The sequence below is a fragment of the Alosa alosa genome, chromosome 12, assembly GCF_017589495.1.
Source record: "Alosa alosa isolate M-15738 ecotype Scorff River chromosome 12, AALO_Geno_1.1, whole genome shotgun sequence".
Taxonomy (NCBI): domain Eukaryota; kingdom Metazoa; phylum Chordata; class Actinopteri; order Clupeiformes; family Clupeidae; genus Alosa; species Alosa alosa.
The window spans coordinates 7,614,175-7,638,379 of NC_063200.1; the positions used below are offsets into that span (position 1 = coordinate 7,614,175).

Genomic DNA, 24,205 nt, shown 5'->3' on the forward strand with positions numbered 1-24,205 from the left:
GCAAAATAATGAATACAGTTTACCAATGATCATCAAATTGAATTACGGGCTTGCGTAACTGCAGGCATGTGTGATCCCACATTTAACTTGCAGACACAAAAGTTTCTTTTTTCAGAGCCGTAAGACCTGAGGTTCTGTTTTTGATGTCGTACTGCCCCTCTGTGGATAAACGTTGTAATGCAGCAATCAACTGGCCTAATGAGCACTTCAGCTTCACGTGTTTTACTTTTTTGACGCTGTTTCGGTTAGTCGGGGCAACACTGTCATTATATTAGTGGCACTCTGATAAAATCCTTTATTAGGATTAGGCTTGTACCTGACGCTTGATGCATGAGTTGGACGATTAGCCTAAGCTTTTCTTTAACGGCGTGTCAGCGCGATCAGGTCTGAATTCTGAATAAAGTCTTAATTCATATGTGAATTCAAATCATGTTTCCTGTTTGATGGTTCATGTTCAAACATGTAGATCCCACAACAGGAATCAACAAATCACTTGCAAGTCCATTCTCCCTTTATTCGATTCTGTCTTCTAGCCTAGCCTACTATCAGCACTGCCTGTGGCAACTTTTACATTCTTGAATGTTTGAACACCCACTAGGGCCATGTAAACTGTTCTGTTTTCTTGAAATCTCAAACAATTTCACGTTGAATGGTCTCTGTTCGAACACGTAAACCCATCAGCAGGTGGGACAACATACTGTGGCCTACAAACCCAGAAACTCCACTGACCGACCTCAACCTGTAGCGTAGCCTAGGCTCAGAGAATGGGCTCTGGTAGATAGGCTCTCAATTCGATTCCACGTGTTTCCCCCCAATGACAGCCGATGTCGTTACTTTGAATTCTTCATGGAAAGACCAATTATTTACCTGTACCTAACAAGAGGACGACAGCAGTTTACTGATTGTTGCTACTCATTGGCTGCTGCTGAAAAGATGAAAGTAGTAGCAACTTTCTCCTCTTGAGGTTAGTTTATTTTTATTTACATCCCGACAGCATGTCACGTTATGTTGAAATCACCCTAATGCGCCAATCGGGGCTCAGAAAGATGGTCATGTGATTTCAATCGAAGCCATTTCAGCCATTTTGGAAACTGGATGGCACTTCTTCACTGGAGGACAAGTAAATAAACGTCTGACAGTAAAACGATATCGTTATCTAAGGTTGTCATTATCGGTAGCAACGCGATAGAAATAATGGTTCAGTCTTGTTCAGCGTATGGATGTAAAAATAGATACCACAAAGACAAAAATATCTCTTTCCACAAGTAAGTCCAACTCCATGGTCACTTGCTGATGGTTTGCTATACCTCGCTCCTGCTAACAGTTGCTGTGATCTTTCTACCATGCCCTCGCAATTTAACAAACCATGTGGTCAGCTTAACTTTTGAGTCTGAGCCATGCATGTGACAGTCAGTTATTGTGACAAAATGTCTTTGTGGTTTTCTTTTTTACTCTAGCCCCCGAAATGTATCGATCACTTTTGGTTTACTGGATATGCACAACCGACATATTATTATAGTTTCTTTTAGGTGTTAGGCTAACGTCATGGGTTAATCATTTTTATATTCCATCGGAAATCTGTTGATTATGTGTCTGTGTTTGACCAACACTAACGTTCAGCAAGGTGTTTTATGGTCTAATAAGATCACGGAACAAATACATTCAATGCATCAATTCTAAAATGCCAGCAACACTATGACTTTAATAGCAGTGTGGTATAACAAACTGTTATTTTTCTCTCACATTCAGTTCTGTATTGTCTTTCTAAAATCTGCATGCATAGATTCCCGCTCGCAAGGCCAGATGTTTGTGGAAAATGGGTAGCAGCGATGAGAAGGCACAACTTCAAACCCACAAAATACAGCAACATCTGCTCCCAGCACTTCACCAAGGACTGCTTCAAACGCGAGTGTAACAACCGCGTGCTGAAAGAGAATGCTGTACCATCTCTCTTCAGTTTTAGTAAACTACAGGTTAAGGTAATAACAACATCAATGCCCTACACCCACCCTAATTAGTTTGTGCTACCTCCAATTTCCTGAACTTCTAGAGGCTGTTTATGGAAGGTATCTGGCCCAGATCAGATTCAAATCCACCAGATCAGGGGCATGTCAGATCCTAGACCAGGTGCTGTTAGGATTGGACAGCTGTACACAAAGAGCAGTTCCTCTCTGACACAGACCTACTGCCTGTCAGAAGGTGCTGCCACTCACGGTCAGTCTTCCTTCCTCAGGGGGAGTTGCTGCAGCAGACGTACCCTGCACAGGTGGACCTCTCCCTGTCCCTCCCCTCACCCGAGGCAGAGGAGGTGCAGTCACTCGCCACCCAGCCCCCTCCCGGCGACCCTGGAGCCATAACCGCCGGGCCCCTGGGACCGGTCACCGTAGCGGCGGCGGAGAGCAGCCAGGAGGAGGACGAGTCGGCCGAGGGCCTGGAGGGCCTGCAGTCCAGCGCGTCGGTCTCCTGCGACCACAACTACACGGTGGAGGACTCGCTGCAGCAGAAGCGGCGCATCGAGCAACTGGAGGAGCAGGTGGAGCGCCTGCGCAAGAAGCTGAAGACCGTCCAGCAGCGCTGTCGGCGGCAGGAGCGGCAGCTGCAGCGGCTCAAGACGGTCGGCGACCTCCAGAAGCAGGTGAAGGACCTGGCACTGGGCGGCGAGAGCTACGTCATCCTGCCCAAAGAACTCTACGACGTGCTGAAGGGAATCGAGTCCGCGGACAGCCTGTGAGGTGGAGAGGAACTGCCTGACAAAAACAAAATGTGCACAAACAGACACACACACACACACACACACACACACACACACACAGCTTGTCTTTCGCTCACTCTGAAAACGAAGACTGCAGTGTGATTTGCACATCTGTGGTGTTGAGAGAGCAAAGCAACAGTGACATTGTCCATGTGTTGTTTTCTGATTTTTTTTTTTTTTTTTTTTATATCCCTCTCCCCTCTTTGGTCACTCAAAAATACCCTGGACTCAAATGGAAGTGCCATCAGTTCAAGTCGTTGAAGGTTCAATTGACCCATCAAAACAAACCCAGGGTCATTTAGCTCTGCTGAGATCCCCCCCCCCCTACATGCACAACATGCAAAACATTGCATTGAGATGTGTTTGGATTCACACCTCCCCTTATGTAGACTCGAATGCACTGCATGTTGCAGTTTGCATGTCCCATTAGTGTAGGCCAGTTCAGTGAAGGAAAGACTCCCTATATAAGAGGAAGATGCCTTTAGCTGACCCTGGCTCATTTAGGGAGGTCAGCTACCATCATTTGGCATAGGAGTTAACATTACCAGAAGGAACAAATGCTAGGGACATCAGACCATGGCACGTGCCATATTGTGCACACATGTGCCATGGTGCATCACATGTGCTGCAACAGATGTTAACTACATGTTAACTACATGTTAACCACATGTCAACGTTCAACATTTTGTGTTCTTCACATGTGATGGTAAAGAGTGTGAACAGCGTTGACCAGTATGCAGGACTCTCGTACAGCGTAAAACCCTATCTGTGGTGCTGTGTGTCATGCTCGTTCAGCTGTTATTCACTAGCACTTTGGTGTGACCTGTTCTAGCGACTAGTGTAAATCTAAACGGACCTCTCACTACTTGAAAAGGAATCACTTTACGTTGAATATTATTTAAGGAAACCTCTACTGCCGTCAGCCACCTTGTTCACTTTTGTATGTTGTGTCATTGGTCGTTGCTGTCTAAAAAAACTTTTCAATCTGTGGTAACCAAGTAAAATGGCATTAGACGTTTGACATTGGTGACATGTCATACTACTGTTTACCAAGATGACTGTTTCAGACGGTAAGTAATCTACTTTTTTTACATGTGTATGAGGAGGAAAGGTATTGTTTTCCCTAATGAGCTGGGACTTCTTCTGTGAGTTGATTTTGTCTGATAATGTATGAGTTGGGACTTTTTCAAGAGAAAGGTGACTTGACCTTGCCTGATGAGGAAACCATGGCTTGTTTTCTGTCTAAGTAATACTTTGCTGGCCCTTTGGGAAATGTGAAAGCTGCTTTCTGAAGGTGTTAGTCTCAGTCAAACACCCTTACCTGACATACCTTTTTATGACAGGTTATGACACTTTCAGTGACATGTTGTATGGCTCTGGTAATGAACGCTGTAGTGCTGCACTATCAGTGACGCGAAACAAAGTTTTACCAAAAAGCCATTTGACTTGGATGTCCTGTGACATGTATGTCATGTGGTTGTTTAAAAGTAATAACGTCACTTGACACTTTATCAGAGAAATCATGTTATGAATATGATACTGGTATTTTTTGTGATTCTGTTAGTATGATGATGTCACTGTAAGGGTGGCATAATGGTTACATAATATGGAATAGACAATTGGACATATAGCGTTATATGTTTATTTCAGTAAGTCACTAATATGTGAAGAAGTCTGTAATATATTATTATTATAGATGCAATTATGCACATTCATCAGGTTATGGAAATGTGACAGATGTAGTATACAACATAATGTTTATAACTGGAAAACTTGATTTACTGAGTGTGACTCGTTTTGTAAAGGGCTTTATTTTGTCACTTTCATTGTTACTTTTATTATTTATTCTTCCTCATGACTTCTCCCCTTCACTTCAGCTGACCAACAAAAGCCATATTTACAAAGACAAAGCACTTGAACATGAACCTTTTGGCAAAAAAGGAATTTTTCTTTGTGAAAACATAGTTGCCTTACACTCTGCCTGTGCAATCACTGAGCATATGGACTGTTCACTCTCTCTAGTCTCTTTAAATCATTACATTCTGCACTCTACTCTGCCCTTCAGCTGAATGTAAGTCAGCTAACACTCTCCTAGTGTTAGATAGTATTTGAGTGAGTTTTGTAACCACTACCTTTCCCCAAAGCCTATTGTGGAGAGCCACCGTGAAAGCAAACAAATTTGTCTTGGCACAATATTAGTAAATGATGACTGAGACGTGGACACTCATTCTATCCAGAAGACATATCAGAGCTGGTTGTGAAGGTAGTTGCTGAATTTAAAAAGATGCTGGAAATCATGGACTCGATTTTAATCTGAGGCAAAGGGAAATCCGCCTCATTACTACAAATGTCATTCTCTCATGTTTCTAGGCTTTGATACATGTATGTGTCATTTACAGTAATAGTGCCCTTACTACCTAAATTTGAGTGTTGTATGCTTGAATGCAGAACGATTAATGTGTTCACAATAAATACTTGCATATTATCCCTGACTACAAGATACTAGACTTTTTTGCCAACTTTTTGTTGTTGTAACACCAACGTAATGCCACAAGATGGCATCATTGTCAATCATATCGAGTTTGACAAAAGTTGTCAATAATTATCTACATAATTTAATTCATGAACAATATAACTCTGTTGTACTGTGTACCGTCAAGCTGTTTTACCGTGTGTATTTTTATGTTTTTTTTTTAATTAATATTGTTATTATTCCTGTACTTGAGAGACATGCGCTTCACTGTTTGTGCTCTAAGGTTCTAAATCCTACTTCTCACATCTGATTGGAGCCATACTCTGAGCGGTGGAAGTGTTCCCATTGGCTGCTATGATGTGATTTCCTCGGTCCCCCGAACAGGCGCAGATAGATGGTAAGCGGGAGTCGAGAGGATTGGGACTGAATTCTGTATGGGACAAGAACTCGTGGACGCCGTACAGTAAAGGTAAAAATGTTGCCTTGTGAATTGATTTTACGCGCCATTTCCATTCATTGTTTACGCATGATAATAAAGCGCATGGTGCTTAGGCATACTAAAACATTTTTGAAGTAGGATATTGTGAAGCAGTTGCAATTTACCGAAGAACTTTCTCTTGAATGTTACCTTATGAACTACGCCATCCTCTGAACCTGATAACGTTACGACTTGTAGCACATAGGTTACAGAGTCGCAGTGTTTTATACGGGTTAGGCTAGGTAGTATGAGCGTAATGAGGTTACTGTTCCCTCCGTCGTTTCCACATGCAATGTAGGAAAATGAACGTCTGGCGTTGTAAAGTAAATGTTTTTACGAATACGCAGTCTTGATCCCAAGCTGGGACAGAACATAGAAATCGGTAGACCTACCTCACGGCGCAAGTAAGTTAAAGTCACGCACATCTACCGCAACTTTGGTCATTTGAAAACTCCATGCTTTTGGCATAGTCAACATTCTGCCTGTTCTCTAACGTTAATATTTCTGATGGTGTGTTCTTGCTGCTCACCTCCATACAGTGGATATTTATTCTCTCCTGGGTGATGCTGTTTTCCCCATGCCATGGCCTCAGCGTACAAGCAAAACGTTTATGAGCAACTTGACAGGGTGATCCGAGCAGACGGGTTAAACTTACTGATTCCATATTGTTGTTTAGCTGTGGATCATTCCAGAAGTTGCTCCGTTTAGTTTGCCCAATCTGTTATGTGAAGTTAAACAGTGGGTAGAGGGGAATGTGACCTCTGAACCTTTTCCCCCTTCCACCTCCATTTGGACTTAAAAGTAGAACTGTAGACTATAATTTACAGCAACTCAAGTTCTTGCATGACATTTCAAGGGATGGTCAATGATACTCATAGGATATTGATTTCCTTGACATGGCACGAGAATAATTGCTGCCAAGAACAAGTTCACACTGAACATGTCCCTGTCAGCGCCAGTCAAGGCGGCACAACCTTTTTTATGGCCTCATGCATTTGAGAATCACTTATTCAGGTGAAGTGAGTGTTGTATGTGCTTGAACTGTCCTAGGTCTCTGACCCTTTAACACTGAAACTCAGTCTGTGTAACATCCAACTCCTCGAAACTAATAGCAGCACTGTCTGTCCTCTGTTAACTTTCCTATCCTGTTAGTCTATCGGCTCCTCTCTCCTTTGAGAGGGGTCCCATTCCCATGACCAGACAGAAGGGCTGTGGGATCTGATGTGGAACAGAGCCATTGCCCTGGTCTGCCTCGCGTCCTGGCCTAAGCGGCTTGCTTCCTTTGCCGGGTCTCGGCTCGCTGTCACATTTAATTGAACTTGAAGGTCCCATTATGCAACCGGCTGAATGTGTCCACAGGCGATTGTTACACAGCGTTGTATCAGGAGGCAACCAAGCCATGTTTTGTTTTTTTTACTTGCTTTTTTTTTTATCCATCTTTTTTTATCCTAGTGTTGAGTCCTGACTGGACACATGTTGTTTTGCTGTTGAACCCTTGTCTGTCAAAAGAAGAAAGTGTTTTTCCCCACATGGAGGAGGCACTAGGTGTTGTGGAAGGCATGCAGGCTGAAAAAAAGTTGGGCTTGGTCATGGACTATGTTCTGATGATTTTTCACAATGAGTTCTCCAACCAGAGACCTTTGCAAGCCTTCGGAAAGACCCATTCTTCAGACTTCAAGCTCTGACATGGGGCACACTAGCCTACACTCTTACTAATCATTTATTTGTGCCAAATTAATCTCTCTCTCTCTTTCTCTCAGTCACTCCCTTTCATCCTCTCATCCATTGATTGAATGAAAGACCGTGTTTGGTCTGGCCTCTAGTAAGCATTGCTGGACAGCATCGTGATGTGAATGTGAGAACTGAGAAGTATACATGAGTTCCCATCTCCACTCCCTCAGCTTTTTCGTCCGCGAGCGAAACCGGCCTGGTAATTTCCATATGAAGCCAAAGTTATTTGTGTGGGCTGAATGGCTCGGACAAAGCTCTCTCGCTTCCCTAGTTTCAACGGGCACTCTTTCTTCAGACAGCTTTCGTTCTGTAAGTGCTCTCGACGGTCAGTCCTTGGTTGATTTGATTAGCTGACTTCATAACTTCCTGGGTGTGGCAAAAACATAACTCAGTTAACGCCCAACGGTCAACCTCCCCCGCAGTGCCATCTTTAAACTGACCTTTTCTCAACAATGAGCTGGCCTTGTAACTGAGGGTGGGTGAGAGCTGGGTGCCTTGCACGTAAAGCAGAGACGTCAGAAACGCATTGGTTATTTTTAGGACGGTTCTACTCCATACAATGAGCTTTTCAACACAACCTACACATTATTCACTGCCCCCTCACTTTGTGCCTACTCTCAGAAAGAGATGTGTGATTTAACATTGTTTCATAAGAAGCACCAGTGGAGTAAAGGGAGGGGGGTTGCATGTTATCTTTGTTTTAGTGTTGTGGTTATTTCAGCTTTAAGAGATGTTACCAAAGCCCTTTCCCATAACCCGATCATGACCACTCACAGACCTTTTTTACTCAATTACAAAGAACTGAGTCCCGTCCTGTCAGTTCTGTCATCGTCCTGTCCCACTGTCTGTCTGGTGTCTGTCTGTCTGTTTGTCTGTCTATCTGTCTGTCTCTCCGTCTCACTTGTCTATCTGTTACCTTGTTGCGTTTCATGTGTTTGATGTTTCACTTCACGTGGTGCTATATGATTCCAGGGTCACATAAATGGTTGAGGTAGGACAAATTGTATTTGCATTTAAAAAAATATATTACTTAATTAAAAATAAAGTTGTCCTCCGAAGAGGGGGGGTGGTGGTGGGCCAAAAAAAAAAGATGTTACTGCTGATTGATGATGGACCTATGCTGGGTCGCACTCCTAATCAATGGTGCAGCAGTTTTAATGAATGGAACAGACTTCATTCAGCAATGCAGTAGGAACATGACCAACCACTTTCACTAAACTGGTTTGGACTCTACATAGATGGACTCAGGCTATAGGAATGTGCAGCAGAAGGTCTTGGCTTATTTACAAATCAAGAGCACTGAGCTGAAGTTAAACATTGACAGATTTGTTACACGGCCAGCAGTTTGAAGCGAAACCAGCAAGCAAACTGCCCAAGCCGGACTGGCTCTCTCATGTCCTAGCCACAAAGGAAAACTAGACTCTTCCACCTGGTGAAAAGACTTTCATTTTCTGAAGAGTAATATCAGACTCTGTATTTACAGTGGGTAAGTACAGTTGGTCCTCTTAGCTGTGTGCATAAGGTAACATCGCTTCTCTTACTGTAATTTCCCCCTGAGCTTGCTGAAAGCTTTCTGAACTACAGAAACAAAAACAAACATACACACACAAACATGCATGCATGCACACACACACACACACACAGCCTCGTGTTAGTCCATGAGCGCCTGACTTCACCCAAATGGTCAGACCCCCTTCTCTCCACTCACTCCCTGCCGGCAAAGTCACAAACAAACACACACACACACACACACACACACACACTAGGCTATAAACATGCTTTGGAGATGTAGTGTGCTGTAATCCCCTAGCAGGAATGGCAGGCTGGCGCTTTTGTTTCGCACAGAGCTGCAGGCTACGGAGAGAGCGCGGCATGAGTTTTGGCTTTTTTGTAATGAGTGAGCCAGTGTGTGTGTGTGTGTGTGTGTGTGTGTGTGTGTGTGTGTGTGTGTGTGTGTGTGTGTGTGTGTGTGTGCGCGTGCGTGCGTGCGTGCGTGTATGTGTGTGTGTGTGAGAGAGCATGTGTGTGTGTGTGTGTGTGTGTGTGCGTGTGGTGTATGTGTGTGTGTGTGTGTGTGAGAGTGTGTGTGTGTGTGTGCGCGTGCGCGTGCGTGTGTGTGCTGTCCACCACATTGTGACAGTGCAGGTTTTTTCCCCCTTTTCATCCACCACCTTCAATAACCTCTCTCCCCTGCCTCATCCGGACAACTGTTCCCAGGGGCCAAGCCGTCAGACCGAGGGATGGATTGGGGCATTACTGGCAATGCCCTCTGAACTCCTCTGTCCTCCACTGTGTCCACCCACACACACGCACATACACGGTCCCTCTGGTGTAGTGAAAGATCCTATGCCATCTTGCCTTGTCATTCTCCCTTAGGGAACAGATACGGCTTCCAGTGTCAGCAGCGTACAGTAGCCCTGTAGCAGCTTTGTTTACAAAGGAGTCAGGAGGTTCAGCTTGACCCCAACCCCCCAACCCCCAGTCTAACATGATGAGGCTGCTGTTCGACAGGTCCTTAAACTGGCATGACTGGCCTCAGGTTTCTGTCCCACTGGATCTGTGAATCAGTGGTGATGGTTCAGATCGGATGGAATTACAGTGTATTGCGCTGCAGAGTGACTCAAACCTAAAATGAGTCAACAGTGACTCAAGAATGGACAGATTACACAGACACAGAATCAGTTGGCAATCAGGTTGGAGTGGCTTGTGCTAATGTAATCTCTAATCTGGGTTACACTTTCTATTCTGTGCCACACTCTTTGGGGCAGATGAACTCAATAACTCAGTTGGACTACCAAGAAGTGTGCAACAATGCCAGCCTGGGTTAGGATGAACTAATTTAACTATGACACACCAATCTTATATGAATGTCACAGGCCTGGTGTCTCTTTCCAGTATTTTGGATGGTATCGGGACTGTCCACATGCTTAAAAGCACTGAGTTTATGACGCAAAACATCTCCATACAGCCTTGGTAAAGTGTGTGTGTGTGTGTGTGTGATACATTCTTCCTCCCTTGTTTCCTTCCTCTTTCTGCCTTTCTCTCTCTCTCTCTCTCTCTCTCTCCCTGTCTCTGTCACTCCACCCTGTCCCTCCACATCCATTGACATCATGCTGTCTAATATCAGCTTGATTGCCCCATGACACTAATTACATCCTGTGTAAACATTTGCCAAATGCTTTTATTGTGAGGCCTCGCGTCTGGAATGCATTTATCACGATGAAGCCCGCAGCACTCTTTTTTCCGGTGTCGCTGGGGGAGTCATCCCAACAGGAAAGAGACACTGCCATCGTTTATCTTACTCATTCACAAACCACCTGCTCAGGGCTGTTAACGGAGATCTCCGAGGCCAGCTCATAACGTAGACCGGCCACAGGCCACTGCTGGAGATTGCGAGAGGGTGTCCTTGTTATCTAGCCTTTGGTGTTGTGAAGGGAAGAGCACCCTCTCCCTGTTCTACGACCCCCCCCCCCCACCCCACCCCAGTGGTGCAAATACCAAGCAGCGTTCTCCATCTCACTGGCCATCATGAGTCTCCCCACTGACACATTCACTGGCGACGTGACCCCCCACTCTTTCAATCGTGTGGTCTGGTCTGACTGAAAAAACCAACAGAGGACATGACTCAGTGTGTGTCTTTTGCCAAGGCACACAAATCTAATGCAAATCCATGTAATAGGCTTATTTTAATAGGTGCGGGCATGGTTGCTTGATCAGGTTTGTGACGTTCTCTGACGTTGCATAATAATTAAAATATTTCCCAAACGTATACCCACACAAGTAAGGATTGGTCATGGATTATGATGAATAAGCACATTAATGGGTATTAGTTGAATTTTAACTGATATGAAGAGAGTGACTAATTTTAGTGAATTGGCAAATGCTTCAGTTTTCATTGACAGCGTAAGACCAGCTGATTAAATTCCCCCGCCTTAAAATTGGCTATGTTTTATCTATAGTCAACAGAGCATTTCATCAGCATGACCAATTTAGCAGAAATCAACCAGGGATTGGCCCACAGTATTCTCGTCCCAGGTGGACTGCTGCTCCAAAACGATGATGACTAGTTTTGACTTTGTCGTGTGAGTTGGGCTGTTCAGGGTGTGTGTGTGTTTGTGTGAAAGAATTTGTGTGTTTTACTCTGGGTTAAGGTCTGCTAGTATAGTATATGCGTGGCAGTTCAAAGCGCATTCCATCGGAACACGTCACTGATCGTGGTAGTGGTGGAGGTGGTGTGGTTGTGTGTGTGTGCGCGCACACTTTGTTCCCACCTCTGCAGCCGGTTGGTGTCACAGCACAAAGACGGGCCCCCATCGCACCCAAGCTAGTGATGGCCCCAGGCCCCCGGCTTAGGAATTTTTATAGTGTTTCTTCACAGCCATTTGAATTCATTCACTGACATTTTTATAGTGAGCCAAGCAATGGGCAGACTTTTCTTGTAGTAGAGGCCTCTTGAAATGAACTGTCTGGAAGTTTATTAAGGCTGAAACAAGCAGGGTGGTGCATCCAAGGTCTATCATGCCACATGTCAAGTAACTACAAATCACTCAGTGCTCTCTTTAATCTAATGGTTAAGTCCATGATGTTTCTCCAGTCTAATGAGTCGGTAACACTTTAATAATATAAAAAATTATAACTACATGATAAATAGACTAAAATAAACTACACACAATTCATAATTTATTATTTGTAAACTATTGGATTGTTCATCATTTGTAAAGTATTGCTCATACATTATTTCTCATCAATAAAGCATTTGTACACAGTTATAAGTGGTTTGTTCATAGTAAATAACCCTATATCTAAAATATGTTTAAATCATTTTTAATACTTAATAAATGACACAATAATAGCCTAAATTGTTAATGATGTAATATTTCCATTATTTAACAGCTGTTACATACATATGCAATAATGATTAGTTAGGATGTGGATGCGTTTTATAAACCACTTCTTAATACTATAATTTATGATTAACTCAGGAGTTACAAGTGGTTAGTTGATATTTTGTAAGCTCATCTAAAGTGAGGACTTGCTATGCCTTGCAACACATTTACAAATGAGTTATAAAGGTTACATTTGCATTCATTCAAACTAATAGTTTACAAATGATGAATTAACAGATGATGAATTGTGTGTAGTTATAATAAAGTGTTACCAATGAGTCTTTGGATGCTGTCCAGTAGCTGTCCTGAATGTGTTCATTGCCATGTGAGGTGAGATGGGTGGAATATTGCATCCAGCAGAATGCAGTATAATTACCATTGACATAAATCAGTGATTATTGACTTGTTCATTGGGCTCCTTGATTAAGGCAAGGCTTCCGTGGCTGGCTGTGTGTGTATTGCAAGCTGTTTGAACTCGTCTGAACTGCGCTGGCCCACCCTTAATTAAACTGATTACTCTGCTCGACTGGGCTCAGCTGAGACAGGAAAACACAGTGATTACTAAATAAATATTATTTAAAAAAATGCATGTGCTTGCTTATCGGATATTGCACAATAATGCTGGATATTGCCATGGCATTGTCGCTCCTTACTTACGTTCTACTGAGTCTTCTCGTGTTGACAATTACTGGCCACTAAATGGGTTTACGTTTGGTGAGTTTGCAAACTCATCCCATATCTTTTACTGTTAAATCAATCCATTTAAATGTTTATCCTCTTAATTAAACTACTCATGCTGCAGTGGTTTTGTTGTTGTCAGCTACTGAGGGCATTTTGCTCTGTTTATTATACTGTACTAATAAGCTGAAGGCCATGACTGTTCTTTATCAGTACACAGGGAGTAGATTAAACCAAACATGGCCTTCCTGTCTAAATCACCACTGGACAAACACTCATTGATGTTGGTCGCCTTTGACAGACCTGAGTCAGAGCCAAAGGCTTAAACGTGTTGGCTAATTATTAACGTTTTTCCACACACAGCAGCCCTTTGGCATCAGTGGCCCCGATGTAAGTCCACACCTGTGTGGTCAACAAGCTGAAGGCCAATCACATACAATTTCCTTTCCCATATAAAACCTTAACCAATCAAAGTCATTGTTGACATAGCATCAATCAAACAAAGGCTTTTGGCCAATCCCAAATCATCAAAGGCTTTGGTAGGAATGTAAACAACATGGCTTTGGGTGTGTGTAGCATGCATACTTTACATATTTGATGCCCGAGTCCATGTCTTCCATTCAGTTTCAACATGTGCACTTTACGCATGGGATGCATCTGTAATGCACACGTGGTCCATGGATGTGAAAATGCTTCTCAACGGAGGTTATAAATGTTTCATGGAGCCACTCTAGCACTGCCACTTCCTGCAGCGTGAGAGACGTTTAAAAAAGGAGCATTTTCCCTTGTTTTGCGGTGAAAGCATAACTCCCTGTAACAGGTCGGTGAAGAAGTCACTGAATACCTGTCCTTATATTGCAGATGGCCTAGTTGCTAGTATCTAGACAAATTAATAGTTCAGACACATCCTTCTGTTTTAGGATGACATTGTCATTAACATGTCGGGTCAATGTCAAGTCTATACCTTATGTAAGTAGGCAAGTTAGTTACATGTCAGGTGTTGAATATTGGTTGTTTTATTGTTACTATCTTTTTGTCTCAGCCACAGAAATGACTGAGAACAGAATGTTGATTGTAAGCAGACAGAATGCCAAATGGTGTACCTAACTAATTGCTCCCCCGCCCAGGAAGGCCATATCACTATCTGCCCCCCTCCAATCTGACCCCAGACAAGAATGTATATTCTGTCACCTATATCTAGCCATCAGTGTTCTAGATCTCGTGCTTCTTTGTTACCTTGACTTGCGTAAGGAACACTGTATGACGGTGCTGCGCGTGAAGAACTATTCTTTAGCCGGCTAGCCTCAAGTTTTTACCTGCTCTTAACTACGCTGAATCAACTCGGTCAACGGTATCTCCATTTGGAATTAAGGAGACAATTTTAAGAGCATTCTTCACAGGTATATTGTGTCAGTAATCATTGGCATTTTTGTGCAAATGATGAACTAAAAGGTGTACGTAATTTCAGCTCGTAAAACAGGCTACACCTCCCCTACTACTAAGACTCCTTCCTATCACTTGCTTCAATCAGGTCTTATCAGTTGCAGGACATGAACGACCTGTTAGTCCACATTGCTGCCTTTTTTGTAGCGATTGTTCATACGTATTAGCACACGTTCATTCACTCAACCTGAATGACCCTCTGACCATCTGTCAGTGATACCATCATCCCGGAGTAACGTCATCTGCACAGACCTCCCTCTACAATGGAGTGGTGATGTCAGCAGGAGTCCCTCCTGTCACAACAAACCAGCCATTCTTTGTCAAATCTGTCATTGAAGCTCTAGGTAACAACCCAAGCTCAAATTACACACCTTCAACAGTGAACCTGCTTATTAGTGTTAGTGTAAAAGTGTTCTGTGATGACAGCAGGGTCAGACCAAGTTCTAGACTAATCACACTGATATGAGGACAGCTTAGGGGAAAATATTTTCTTGTTACTCAAGGATTATTAGATGGTAGAGTTAGGGAGCTTTCCAATAACTTAGTGGATTGCAGTGGATTGCTCTGATATCAGGTGCGCCATCAAAGAAAAGGGTTTATAGGGTGGTCAAGTAGAGTTAGAAGTCATTCATTTGCCAAAATTAGTGCAGATCAAACACACCAGGCCTATAGTGTTTGCGCCTGTAGTTATTTTTCATGGTCAGAGTCATGAGAGGTTATCTGTGCATGTGTGCTATGCTTGATGAAATGTGGCTGTTACTGTATGTTCATTCTGACCTTTGGGATGTGAAATGCCACAGTTGTTTACATGTTGGTATAGTGCTCCTTTCTCCTTGGCCTGGGTAAGGTCGACCCTGGCAACAGAGGACCTTCTCAGCTTCCAGCTTTGGAATTAATCTAAAACCTCTTGCACATGATTGTGCTGTGGGGGTAGAGTTTTTGCCAAGTGCCAACTTTGTTCATAGTACCCACCGATCAGGTCTTTGTCAAGTTAGATAAGCTACGCAGAATTGTGTTATTGTTGAACGGCCACATTGAGGATTGAGAGTGCAGACATGGGACCCTTTACACAAGACCAGTGGGGAACTCCAGCTAGAGATACCTGTGTTTCATGACACGTCCGCCTCTCTTTCAATTCCCCCTGAGCACCAGACACGGTTCCTGCCGCAGGACAAAGCCCGGGGGGCTACGTGGAGGGGCTTGCCTTGCAGGGGAGTATAAATCTCTGGCCCCCAGGTTGTTAAATTGTCAGAAGACACAAGAGGATACGTGAAGTTGCCATAGGGCCGGTGGTTTCTTGTCATTTGTCTTGTGCTCACCGTCTTTGTGTGTGTGTGTGTGTGTGTGTGTGTGTGTGTATGGCGCTGAATGTAAATATCACCCCATGGTTCTTGTGAATCTGAGCCACTCCACGGCTCGGCGGAGCCTGGGAAAACCGAGCTGTAGCGCTTCAGCTCTCCCAAGTCACAACGTGGAGAGGAGCTAGGGGCCTCTTTATTAAAAAGCGATTAGGGCTCTTTTCGAACAAAGAGGGCGAGGATCTTGCCGGCGGCCTTCCGATATGTTTAGCCTGGCATGATCCTCCGCTGAAAGGGGGAAATCAGGTACTTGCCAAGGAGGAAGTTGTCTCCCCAGAATTTCCCAGACGCATTTTAACCTGAGTAAAAAGGCCTGTTGATTTTGTCACGCACCAACAGCAACCAAGAAGGGAAGCAACACAAAAGCTGTCAAGCTGACTACTCAGGGGAATTACTCCTGCTACTGAGGTCTTCTGGGGTAATACCTGGCGAGTCCTCAAGAATTTAATCTCTGGGTGCTTTTGGTTTTACTTTCTTTGCTCAGCATGTATCATTTCTTAATTGCAAAATGTGCCTCCTTACGGGAAAGCAATGTGGTTGTCTCAAATGTCATGTGTTGTGAACACGAAATACTAGTATTTGAACACAGTATTGTACATTTTAGAGTGTGACAAAGGATCCGAAAAATTCCACTCAATCAGATTAAGCAAAAACAGACATGGCAAATATTTCAACACAAGCTTTTTGGCAAAACAAAGTAGAATTGACATCGCAAAAAACTGCAACGTCAAATCCCAAGACATCCTTTAAAAGCAGCTGTTTTGAAAGACTAGGTAATTTACTAAATTGATTTAAAGAGCAGGTATTGGTGATCCTGTTACTTAAGTGAAAGCTTTGTGCGGGGTTGCTTTCTCCACTCTCTCATTTTGTCATGGGGGTCTAGACAGAGCGATGAAGGTGGGGGGGAGGGCGGGACCACAGGCAGAGGTACTGTAATTACCCTAATCGCCATGGGAACATCTGGTGCCTCCCGGGACTGAAGTGCGTGTGCCTCTGCTCACCCTCGGGAGGTGTTCGCTCAGAGCATCCACTGTCCTCTGTAAAACTGTAAAACCCAGAGCATGTTTGGATTTACATAACAGGGTTTTTGTTCACAGGTCACACCGATTGCACATCCTAGTAGTGTAGTGTGTTGGGAGGGAGTTACTTCATTAGCAAGCCATGTTACTTGAGAAGTGAGTGTGAGGGGGTTCTAATTGATGTGTGTATGTTGTGGTATAAAACGTGTGTGAGCGTGAATGGGAGGCTGACAGATGGCTGGAGAGAGTGTTTGCTTCTGTATAGCCTGACATCACCACAGAGTTATCCATTGTGCTGCGGCTCAGGCATGTGGCAACAGGATCCCACACTCGCTGATACCCATCAGTTGAAAGCCTAACGCTGCATAGTGCACGTCCGTACAGTGCTGCTGTATAACTTGGCAAGGATTTTTAAATACATACCCTACAGACACACACACACACACACACACACACACACACTTATTAATACACACTCACACACTTAAGACACACAATGGGATGAAAAAATGCACAAAACACCTATGCCTCTGTACGCGCACACCTCTGTATACTGTTGCCTGGGAGATTGAAACCCATTCTTCTTGCTCTCTGTGATGTCCTGCCATTCAGCACCAGGTGAACCGTTCCAGTTGGAAATTGAGAATGCCTCAGCACAGCATGCGAATGTGTATGTGTGTGTGTGTGTGTGTCCATGTTTGAATATGGCCGTTCATGAACTTGTCTCATTGTCTAAAGACTATAAAACCTCCTCACCTTAAACTGATGGGGTGTTTTCTAGCCCAGCTGTTTCAGGTTTTGTTTTGTTTCTTGTTTCACTGAAAAGTCCCTTCATTTCTAGCCTCTCTCATCACACATTAGTTCCTGTAATCCTGCCCTGCCCAGTCTGACAGATATGAAGAGGTCTCCTGTAAAGGCATGTCTCCACGCTGCTGTGCTCTGTTTCTCACATGTCCCCGTTTCTACCCCTCCTCCTGCAGAACATGCCCTCATGCTGACCTCCAGGCGCTGACGAGAAAACCTCCTCCTCCCCCGCCTTCGGACGATCACGCAGTTTGGCCGTCCGAGCCCAGCCCAGCAGTACTATTGGCGCCAGCGTCTCCACCGAGGGGCGCTCTTCTCCTCCGAGACCGGCCGAGAAACCCCCGTCGTTCCCGCTACGCCCCCCCCCCTGCCTGCTCCTCCTGCCCTCACCGCTCTGCTCCTCTCCTGCGCTGACCGCCGACCTCGACCTGCCCGCCGCCATGTCCATCGCGCTCAAGCAGGTCTTCAACAAGGACAAGACCTTCAGGCCCAAGCGTAAGTTCGAGCCGGGCACGCAGCGCTTCGAACTGCACAAGCGGGCGCAGGCCTCGCTCAACTCGGGCGTGGACCTGCGCGCCGCCGTCCAGCTGCCGCACGGCGAGGACCTGAACGACTGGGTGGCCGTGCACGTGGTGGACTTCTTCAACCGCATCAACCTCATCTACGGCACCGTCTGCGAGTTCTGCACGGAGAAGAGCTGCCCGGTCATGTCGGGCGGGCCCCGCTACGAGTACCGCTGGCAGGACGATCACAAGTACAAGCGCCCCACACCACTGCCCGCCCCTACCTACATGAACCTGCTCATGGACTGGATTGAGGTGCAGATCAACAATGAGGACATCTTCCCCACCAGCATAGGTGAGTACAGCACCATGCTCTGGGTAAAGAGCTCTCCTGTATGTGTATAGGAAGCTGGCTTATGCTAATCTGGCTAACGTCAGACCTCATCTTCTTCGTTGAGGTGAAAACGAAGTCCATGGAATCCAGGCTGCCTAGCAGCGTGAATAAAATTGTGCGCAAGGCAGCATGGGAAAACCCAGGCTAGGCTTATGCACGAATACAAGGACTCTGATGACGATGTGACTATACATCGAAACGTTAGTCAAAGTTAATGATGTTTTGCACCTTTTAAGTAAATAATAAAGAAAATTAAGAAGACATCTGAGCTGCACTGGCGTCCCTCTCCTTCTCTTTAAAGTATCTGTCCTGGCCTGGTTGCATCGGATTGTCGCTAAATGGCAGAAGCGCGGAGAACCTTCCTTTGTCTACTGGCTTCTGCATGTTTCCTCCTAGCGTATCAATTAAAGTCAGTCAATCAGTCTGATATGTTGAAGGATTCCTTCACCTGTCTTGTTTGGTTGCCTTTTCTCAATGTTGTGAACTTTCAGGATGGTACTGTAGGAAGAACCATGGCCCCTTTCTTGAAACATTAGTTTTTATTGATGTGCCTAATTAGTGTTTGACAGTAATGTGTCTACTGCATCCTCATGAGAAACATGAAGCAGAGCATGACGACAGCTATCTGGATTCAAGTAGTATTCAGGAATCTCTTGTGGAAAGATGAGTTGATGAGAGATGGGAGGATTGGCCTCTTCCCCTTCTCAATGAGGATGCTGACTTTGTTGCCAAGTTTGTCTTTATAGTCACTGTTGCTTGACCTAAGCTCAACACCTTGTGGTTTTAAAAGGAAAAACTGTCTGTCACCATAGCATTTAACTGTGTTTTGGTCTTGGCATGAAACAACAGGTGAAGCTGATGTGTTCAAATGCCAAGAGTCGACAGAATGCCCTTCAGGCGTAAAGTGAGCGCTTGACTCTTCAGATATGTTTGGCTTCAGAGGCCTACAAGAACTTGTCAGAGAATGTGAGATAAATATGATGGTGCCGTGAGGAGAACAGTCTGTGGCTTTGTCAAGTTTTATTCAGCATATTTCGTGAAACCAGCGTTGTCATAAATACTCAGTGTCAGATTTGAGAGACTTCTCTGTGTATCTTGATACTCTCAAGTCATTTCAGGAAGAGATTACAAACTCTTTTGCATTTGTTTACAGCTCTTGTTGTGTGTCAGTAATCTACCCATTTCCATGCTTAAGCCGATTTACAGTTAGGCCTGTGTTTTGTTTACTTTTAAAATGAGTTTAAGATGAGCCATGCAAAAACAGCTGTGCTCCAATAAAGAGAGGGTCACCTATAATACTTATGGGAGTAGGGTTAGCCAGAAAGAAGTCTATTGAGCTTCCCCTGATATTCCCAGTCTGAGTTCTCACAGCTATGTACTCAGATGGTTGCTTTACACTGTGCAGATGCGGTTATTGGCAGCCAATAATAACAGAAAGCCAACTGGCCTGTCATCTGCATGGCTAAAGAGTTAGACAAATGCTGTCTCTTCCTCTCATGCTCTGTCTGGACTTTTCATCTCTCTCTCTCTCTCTCTCTCTCTCTCTCTCTTGCGCTCTCTCTTTCTCTATGTCTCTCGGCCAGAAACGTGCCGGCTCCCTGAGGTCTGCCCTGTTGGTTGTGGCTATCGCTGACAGGAAACAGTATCCTGCCATATCCTGTGAATTATGCAGTGCCATCTGATCCCCCAAGGCCGTACTGTGCCCACTAACATTCCGCCACTGTAACCCTAACCCTTTAGCCCTTTTGTTCGCCCATGACGGGCGTACAGGAGCACCTGGGTCACTGGCAACCTTAGAACCCCTTTTCTCCTCCTCCTCCTCTTCCTCCTCCTCCTCCTCCTCCTCTTCTCTGTTGTCTTCTCTTCCCTCATTTTTAGGTCCCTTAGTGCTCTCAGCCATGCATCAATAATTCACCCTGAAGCATGCGCAGAGCTTTAGCCCTAGCCACAGCTCCATTTGTATACAGTGGGCCATGTTTTATTCACAGTGAAATGAAAAGAATAGAGCAACACATGGAGGAGTGAATATTGAATAGCAGCTGAATCAACAAGCAACATTCTTGAAAGCATTTGTCTTAAACACTTGGGGGATTTGGTGGATTGGAAGGGACATTTTCTATTCCTATCATTGTGACATTTCATCATTTCAAGCATCCACGGTTTATTGCCAAGGTCCTAATTGATGTTACGATTACTGCCAGAGCACAGGGTTTTCTGCTGACACAGCTCTGCTGGAGCACTCGGCATATTAAAATGTTCTGTGTTTGATCTACCCCCAAACAAAGCCAATTCATTCTGAACACACTGCATTCTTCTGTTGGTGAGTGAGTGGGTACATGAACGAGTTCAGTAGAGAGAGTCCCTGTGGTACGGACATGGTGCTGTGGCCCTACCTCACTCAGCACAGGGCCCAGGGAGGGGGAGGATCCCCTGGTGAGAGCTTGCCCTCTAAACCCCTGAGCGGAGTCAGCAGAAAGGGATTAGGCCAGTCTCCGGAATGTTCTTCGGCATCTGTTTTGCTTTCGTACTTATGCCTTTTGAACTGGGCAACGCTCCGTTGGGAAAAGTATGATACACGTGCCTTGTCCACACACTCACGCATACAGTACGCGCTCAGTGGCAAGGTCATAAGGACACTGACCTCACCTCAGCCGACAGTGCCAGGGCAGCACTGGATATCTCACCTGGTATCATAGTACTCACATTTGCATACACACCAACAAACCCCGTAGCAGGTAGGTAGCGTCTCAAGGTGTGGCTGTCTCATGTCTTTTTCTATACAGGCAGGCAATCTGCAGAGCCAGAAGTTGCCCGATGGAGACAGTAGATATGAGAGTAATGTACCATGCCTGTGCCAGGACCTTTTAGTGACGCTGCTTAACTCACTGAGCTAGTTCAAAGTGATGCTAGTGGGAGATAAATGGCCTACCCCTCATTTCCTATCATTGGTCACATTGTGGGCTATTGTGAGAACCCCATTGTGAGAACCCCATTCTTGTGGGCTATCACCAGACTACCTATAATGCCATCACAGACTACCTATAATCACCTATAAGAAAATGATCCTGTTTGTATAATTAAGTCCTATCGGAGTCTGCATTTATGGTGTGTGTGTGTGTGTGTTTGTGTGTGTGTGTGTACATTTTTGGTGAGTGTTTACGTTTTTTGAATTCCCATGCACTCTTGTGTGTGTTTGCATTCCAGTGTGTTTATTATTCATTTCGGGCGCAATAGAAGCCCTTGTATCCCCCCCCCCCCTCCAGAAACGCTTGGCTTGGTTATGTAACATGGGGCTACATTACAGATAGGGGAGGGGATGGGGGCAGAGTTTGTCTGGAGGGGTGCGTGTGCTGCGCTCTGCCTGCCTGTGCCACCGCAGCAAGAAGCTCTTTAGTTTAAAATGTCATGACACACGGGGCCCGGTCGAGGCACTCTGGCTTCTGGGGGAAGATTGTGCTGAAGCGCAGATGCAGAACGCAACCCAGTTCTTGTCCTCTTGAACAGGGCACACTTTTACAGTCAAGCAGATCGCGGGATGCCTGGGCCCTTGGCTTCCGCTAAGAGGATTTCAAGAGGGCTTTCTGAAACACACACACACACACACACACACACACACACACACACACACACACACACACACACACACACACACACACATTCACATGCTTACTGCAATCATTGTCTTGTACGTGCACAAAAGGATGAATTTAATGGCCAGACTGTTACAGGCAGAGGTCAGTGATAATGCCGCTCTGTGGGCATCGTTGTACTTCATGGCATTACAGAAAGGCAGTCTAACACTGGGCTTTTTGCTTATGAATGGGTTGTTACTGTACTGGTGATAATTGCTGCCATTGCAAGCTCATTGTAAATGTATGTTGCCTGTGTTTAGCTAAGCCTTTTTTGTCTGTATTGGACTGTACAGGCTCAGGCTGCTGTAGACGCACCAATCAGCTTTGACTCAGAACAGTCGCGTGTTAATCATCACAAGCCCTCCAGGGATGCCAGGGAAATATGTAAACAAATAAACATGGCTAGGTTGCTGTGCTGGCCCTCATAATCTCCACACATCCCTTTTAAAGAACATTACAATAAAATGTTAACTCAGTAGAATAGCCCACTATTAAATAGATGACATTGTAATTGCTGTAATATATTATTGCATGTTTCTGATTAATGGGCCAGTGATGGTGGTGTACAGTTTTATGAGTTTTTGTGTTTTAATGCTTAGCGTTGTTTGTTGTTGTTGTTGTTTTTTGTTGTTGTTTTATATTCTCCTCCTGTGTCCTACTTTTTGTGATCTCCAAACACTCTGAGGTGTTGTCATGGAAACCCAACATGCTGTAGTCCAGATGTTTTGCTCCAGGTGTTAGAGCCCATCTCAGCCTGCCCTCACACCTCTACAGTCTGTGTGCCATATGATTGAGTCATCATCACCATACTTTTACTCTTGTCTGTCTCCCACACCACAAAACCTCACAGGCTTCCTCCTGGACTAGCAGTTCTAAGCTAAACTGTCTCATCTCATGTCATTCAAGGGTTTTCAAGGGTTTTCTAGTTTTGTGTTATGTTCTTGATCAATCCAAGGATACAATGGAAATGAATGAAAAATGATTCTATTCATCTTGTGGACATTTAGGGGAACCGATCTTCAAGCATTTTGTCAACATACATTTTTTTCCATTGGAAGAGTGTACTTTTTTTTAACTAAGAGTGCATCCCACTTGTCTTAGAGAGTACATCCCACTTGTATGCTTGGCTCCCACTTGTATGCTTGGCATATGCTTGCACACGGTCATAATGCTAGTTCTTCAGAGAAGCCCCCTCTTCAAGAAAAGCAGAATTCAAATAAAAGGAAGAGCCTGTTCTTAGACTCAGAGGAAAGGATGTCCCTCTTGCCCGGATGTGACTTCCTGTGTCATGACACCTGGAGGGTCATTTGACCTCTGACCTCATTAGACGTCTGCTTAGACTAGAGATATCTGCTGAAGAGGTTTACCATCAGTCACGGGGTGAGAGGGTCATAAATCAAAGCCCTCACTAACTCACGGTACTTTTGGTCCAAACAGTCCCCATGTCTTATGACTGTCATATAAAAATTTCAGCCTGAAATCTTATTTCAATGCTGAGAATATACATTTTCAAATATGGATAGACACACCCTGGAAAATTGCACCAAATGCCAGTATTTCATACGTACCACTTTTTAAAATGTTCCTCTCCTCTCAACAAAACCATATTTTTTACTGAAAATATGTCCACTGGGATAGTATCATGTGTAGATGTCACATTAGAATTACTGCCCTACCCACCATTGAAACAAATCCAGATACTTTTGGTTTTTTTTTTGGATGACCAGCTGAGATCTGAAACCATGCTGTCAAGACTGTTGGAACTGATATGGAATGACCTTCCCTAGAAGGGAGATCATCATGATTTGGAAATCCCATATTAACCTGCTGCTACCCTATGATTTCAGTCTATACACAACTCCAAAAGCCTAAACAGTTTAGAAGTCTCTGTTGTGTTTGGAGTCTCACAAAGGCATGTCTCAAAATGTCTACCTTCCCACTCCATGGAATAACATGTATTTAAGGGACCTGACCTCATTACACACACCAAGTCAGCTTTTCCCCTCGCTTAGCAACAGTGGTTTATAGTGGGATACATGTATCCAGGACGTGTG

General features: G+C 44.6%; 2 protein-coding genes across 2 annotated transcripts in view; both read left to right on the top strand.

Moving 5' to 3' along the window:
• The first annotated feature begins 1,107 nt into the window (after positions 1-1,107).
• On the top strand, positions 1,108-5,237 carry thap1 (THAP domain containing, apoptosis associated protein 1). The gene is made up of 3 exons (XM_048258134.1): positions 1,108-1,265; positions 1,784-1,979; positions 2,234-5,237. The coding sequence occupies exons 1-3, from the start codon at positions 1,195-1,197 to the stop codon at positions 2,729-2,731; spliced, it is 765 nt and encodes a 254-aa protein (XP_048114091.1). The 5' UTR covers positions 1,108-1,194; the 3' UTR covers positions 2,732-5,237.
• Positions 5,238-5,610: 373 nt separating this feature from the next.
• Positions 5,611-24,205, top strand: part of LOC125305162 (MOB kinase activator 3B) — a 33,411-nt gene continuing 14,816 nt past the window's right edge. Inside the window, exons 1-2 of the mRNA XM_048259792.1 lie at positions 5,611-5,694; positions 17,799-18,480. Coding sequence (XP_048115749.1) covers positions 18,063-18,480 — 418 coding nt within the window. The 5' untranslated portion in view covers positions 5,611-5,694; positions 17,799-18,062. The remainder of the gene's footprint in view (positions 5,695-17,798; positions 18,481-24,205) is intronic.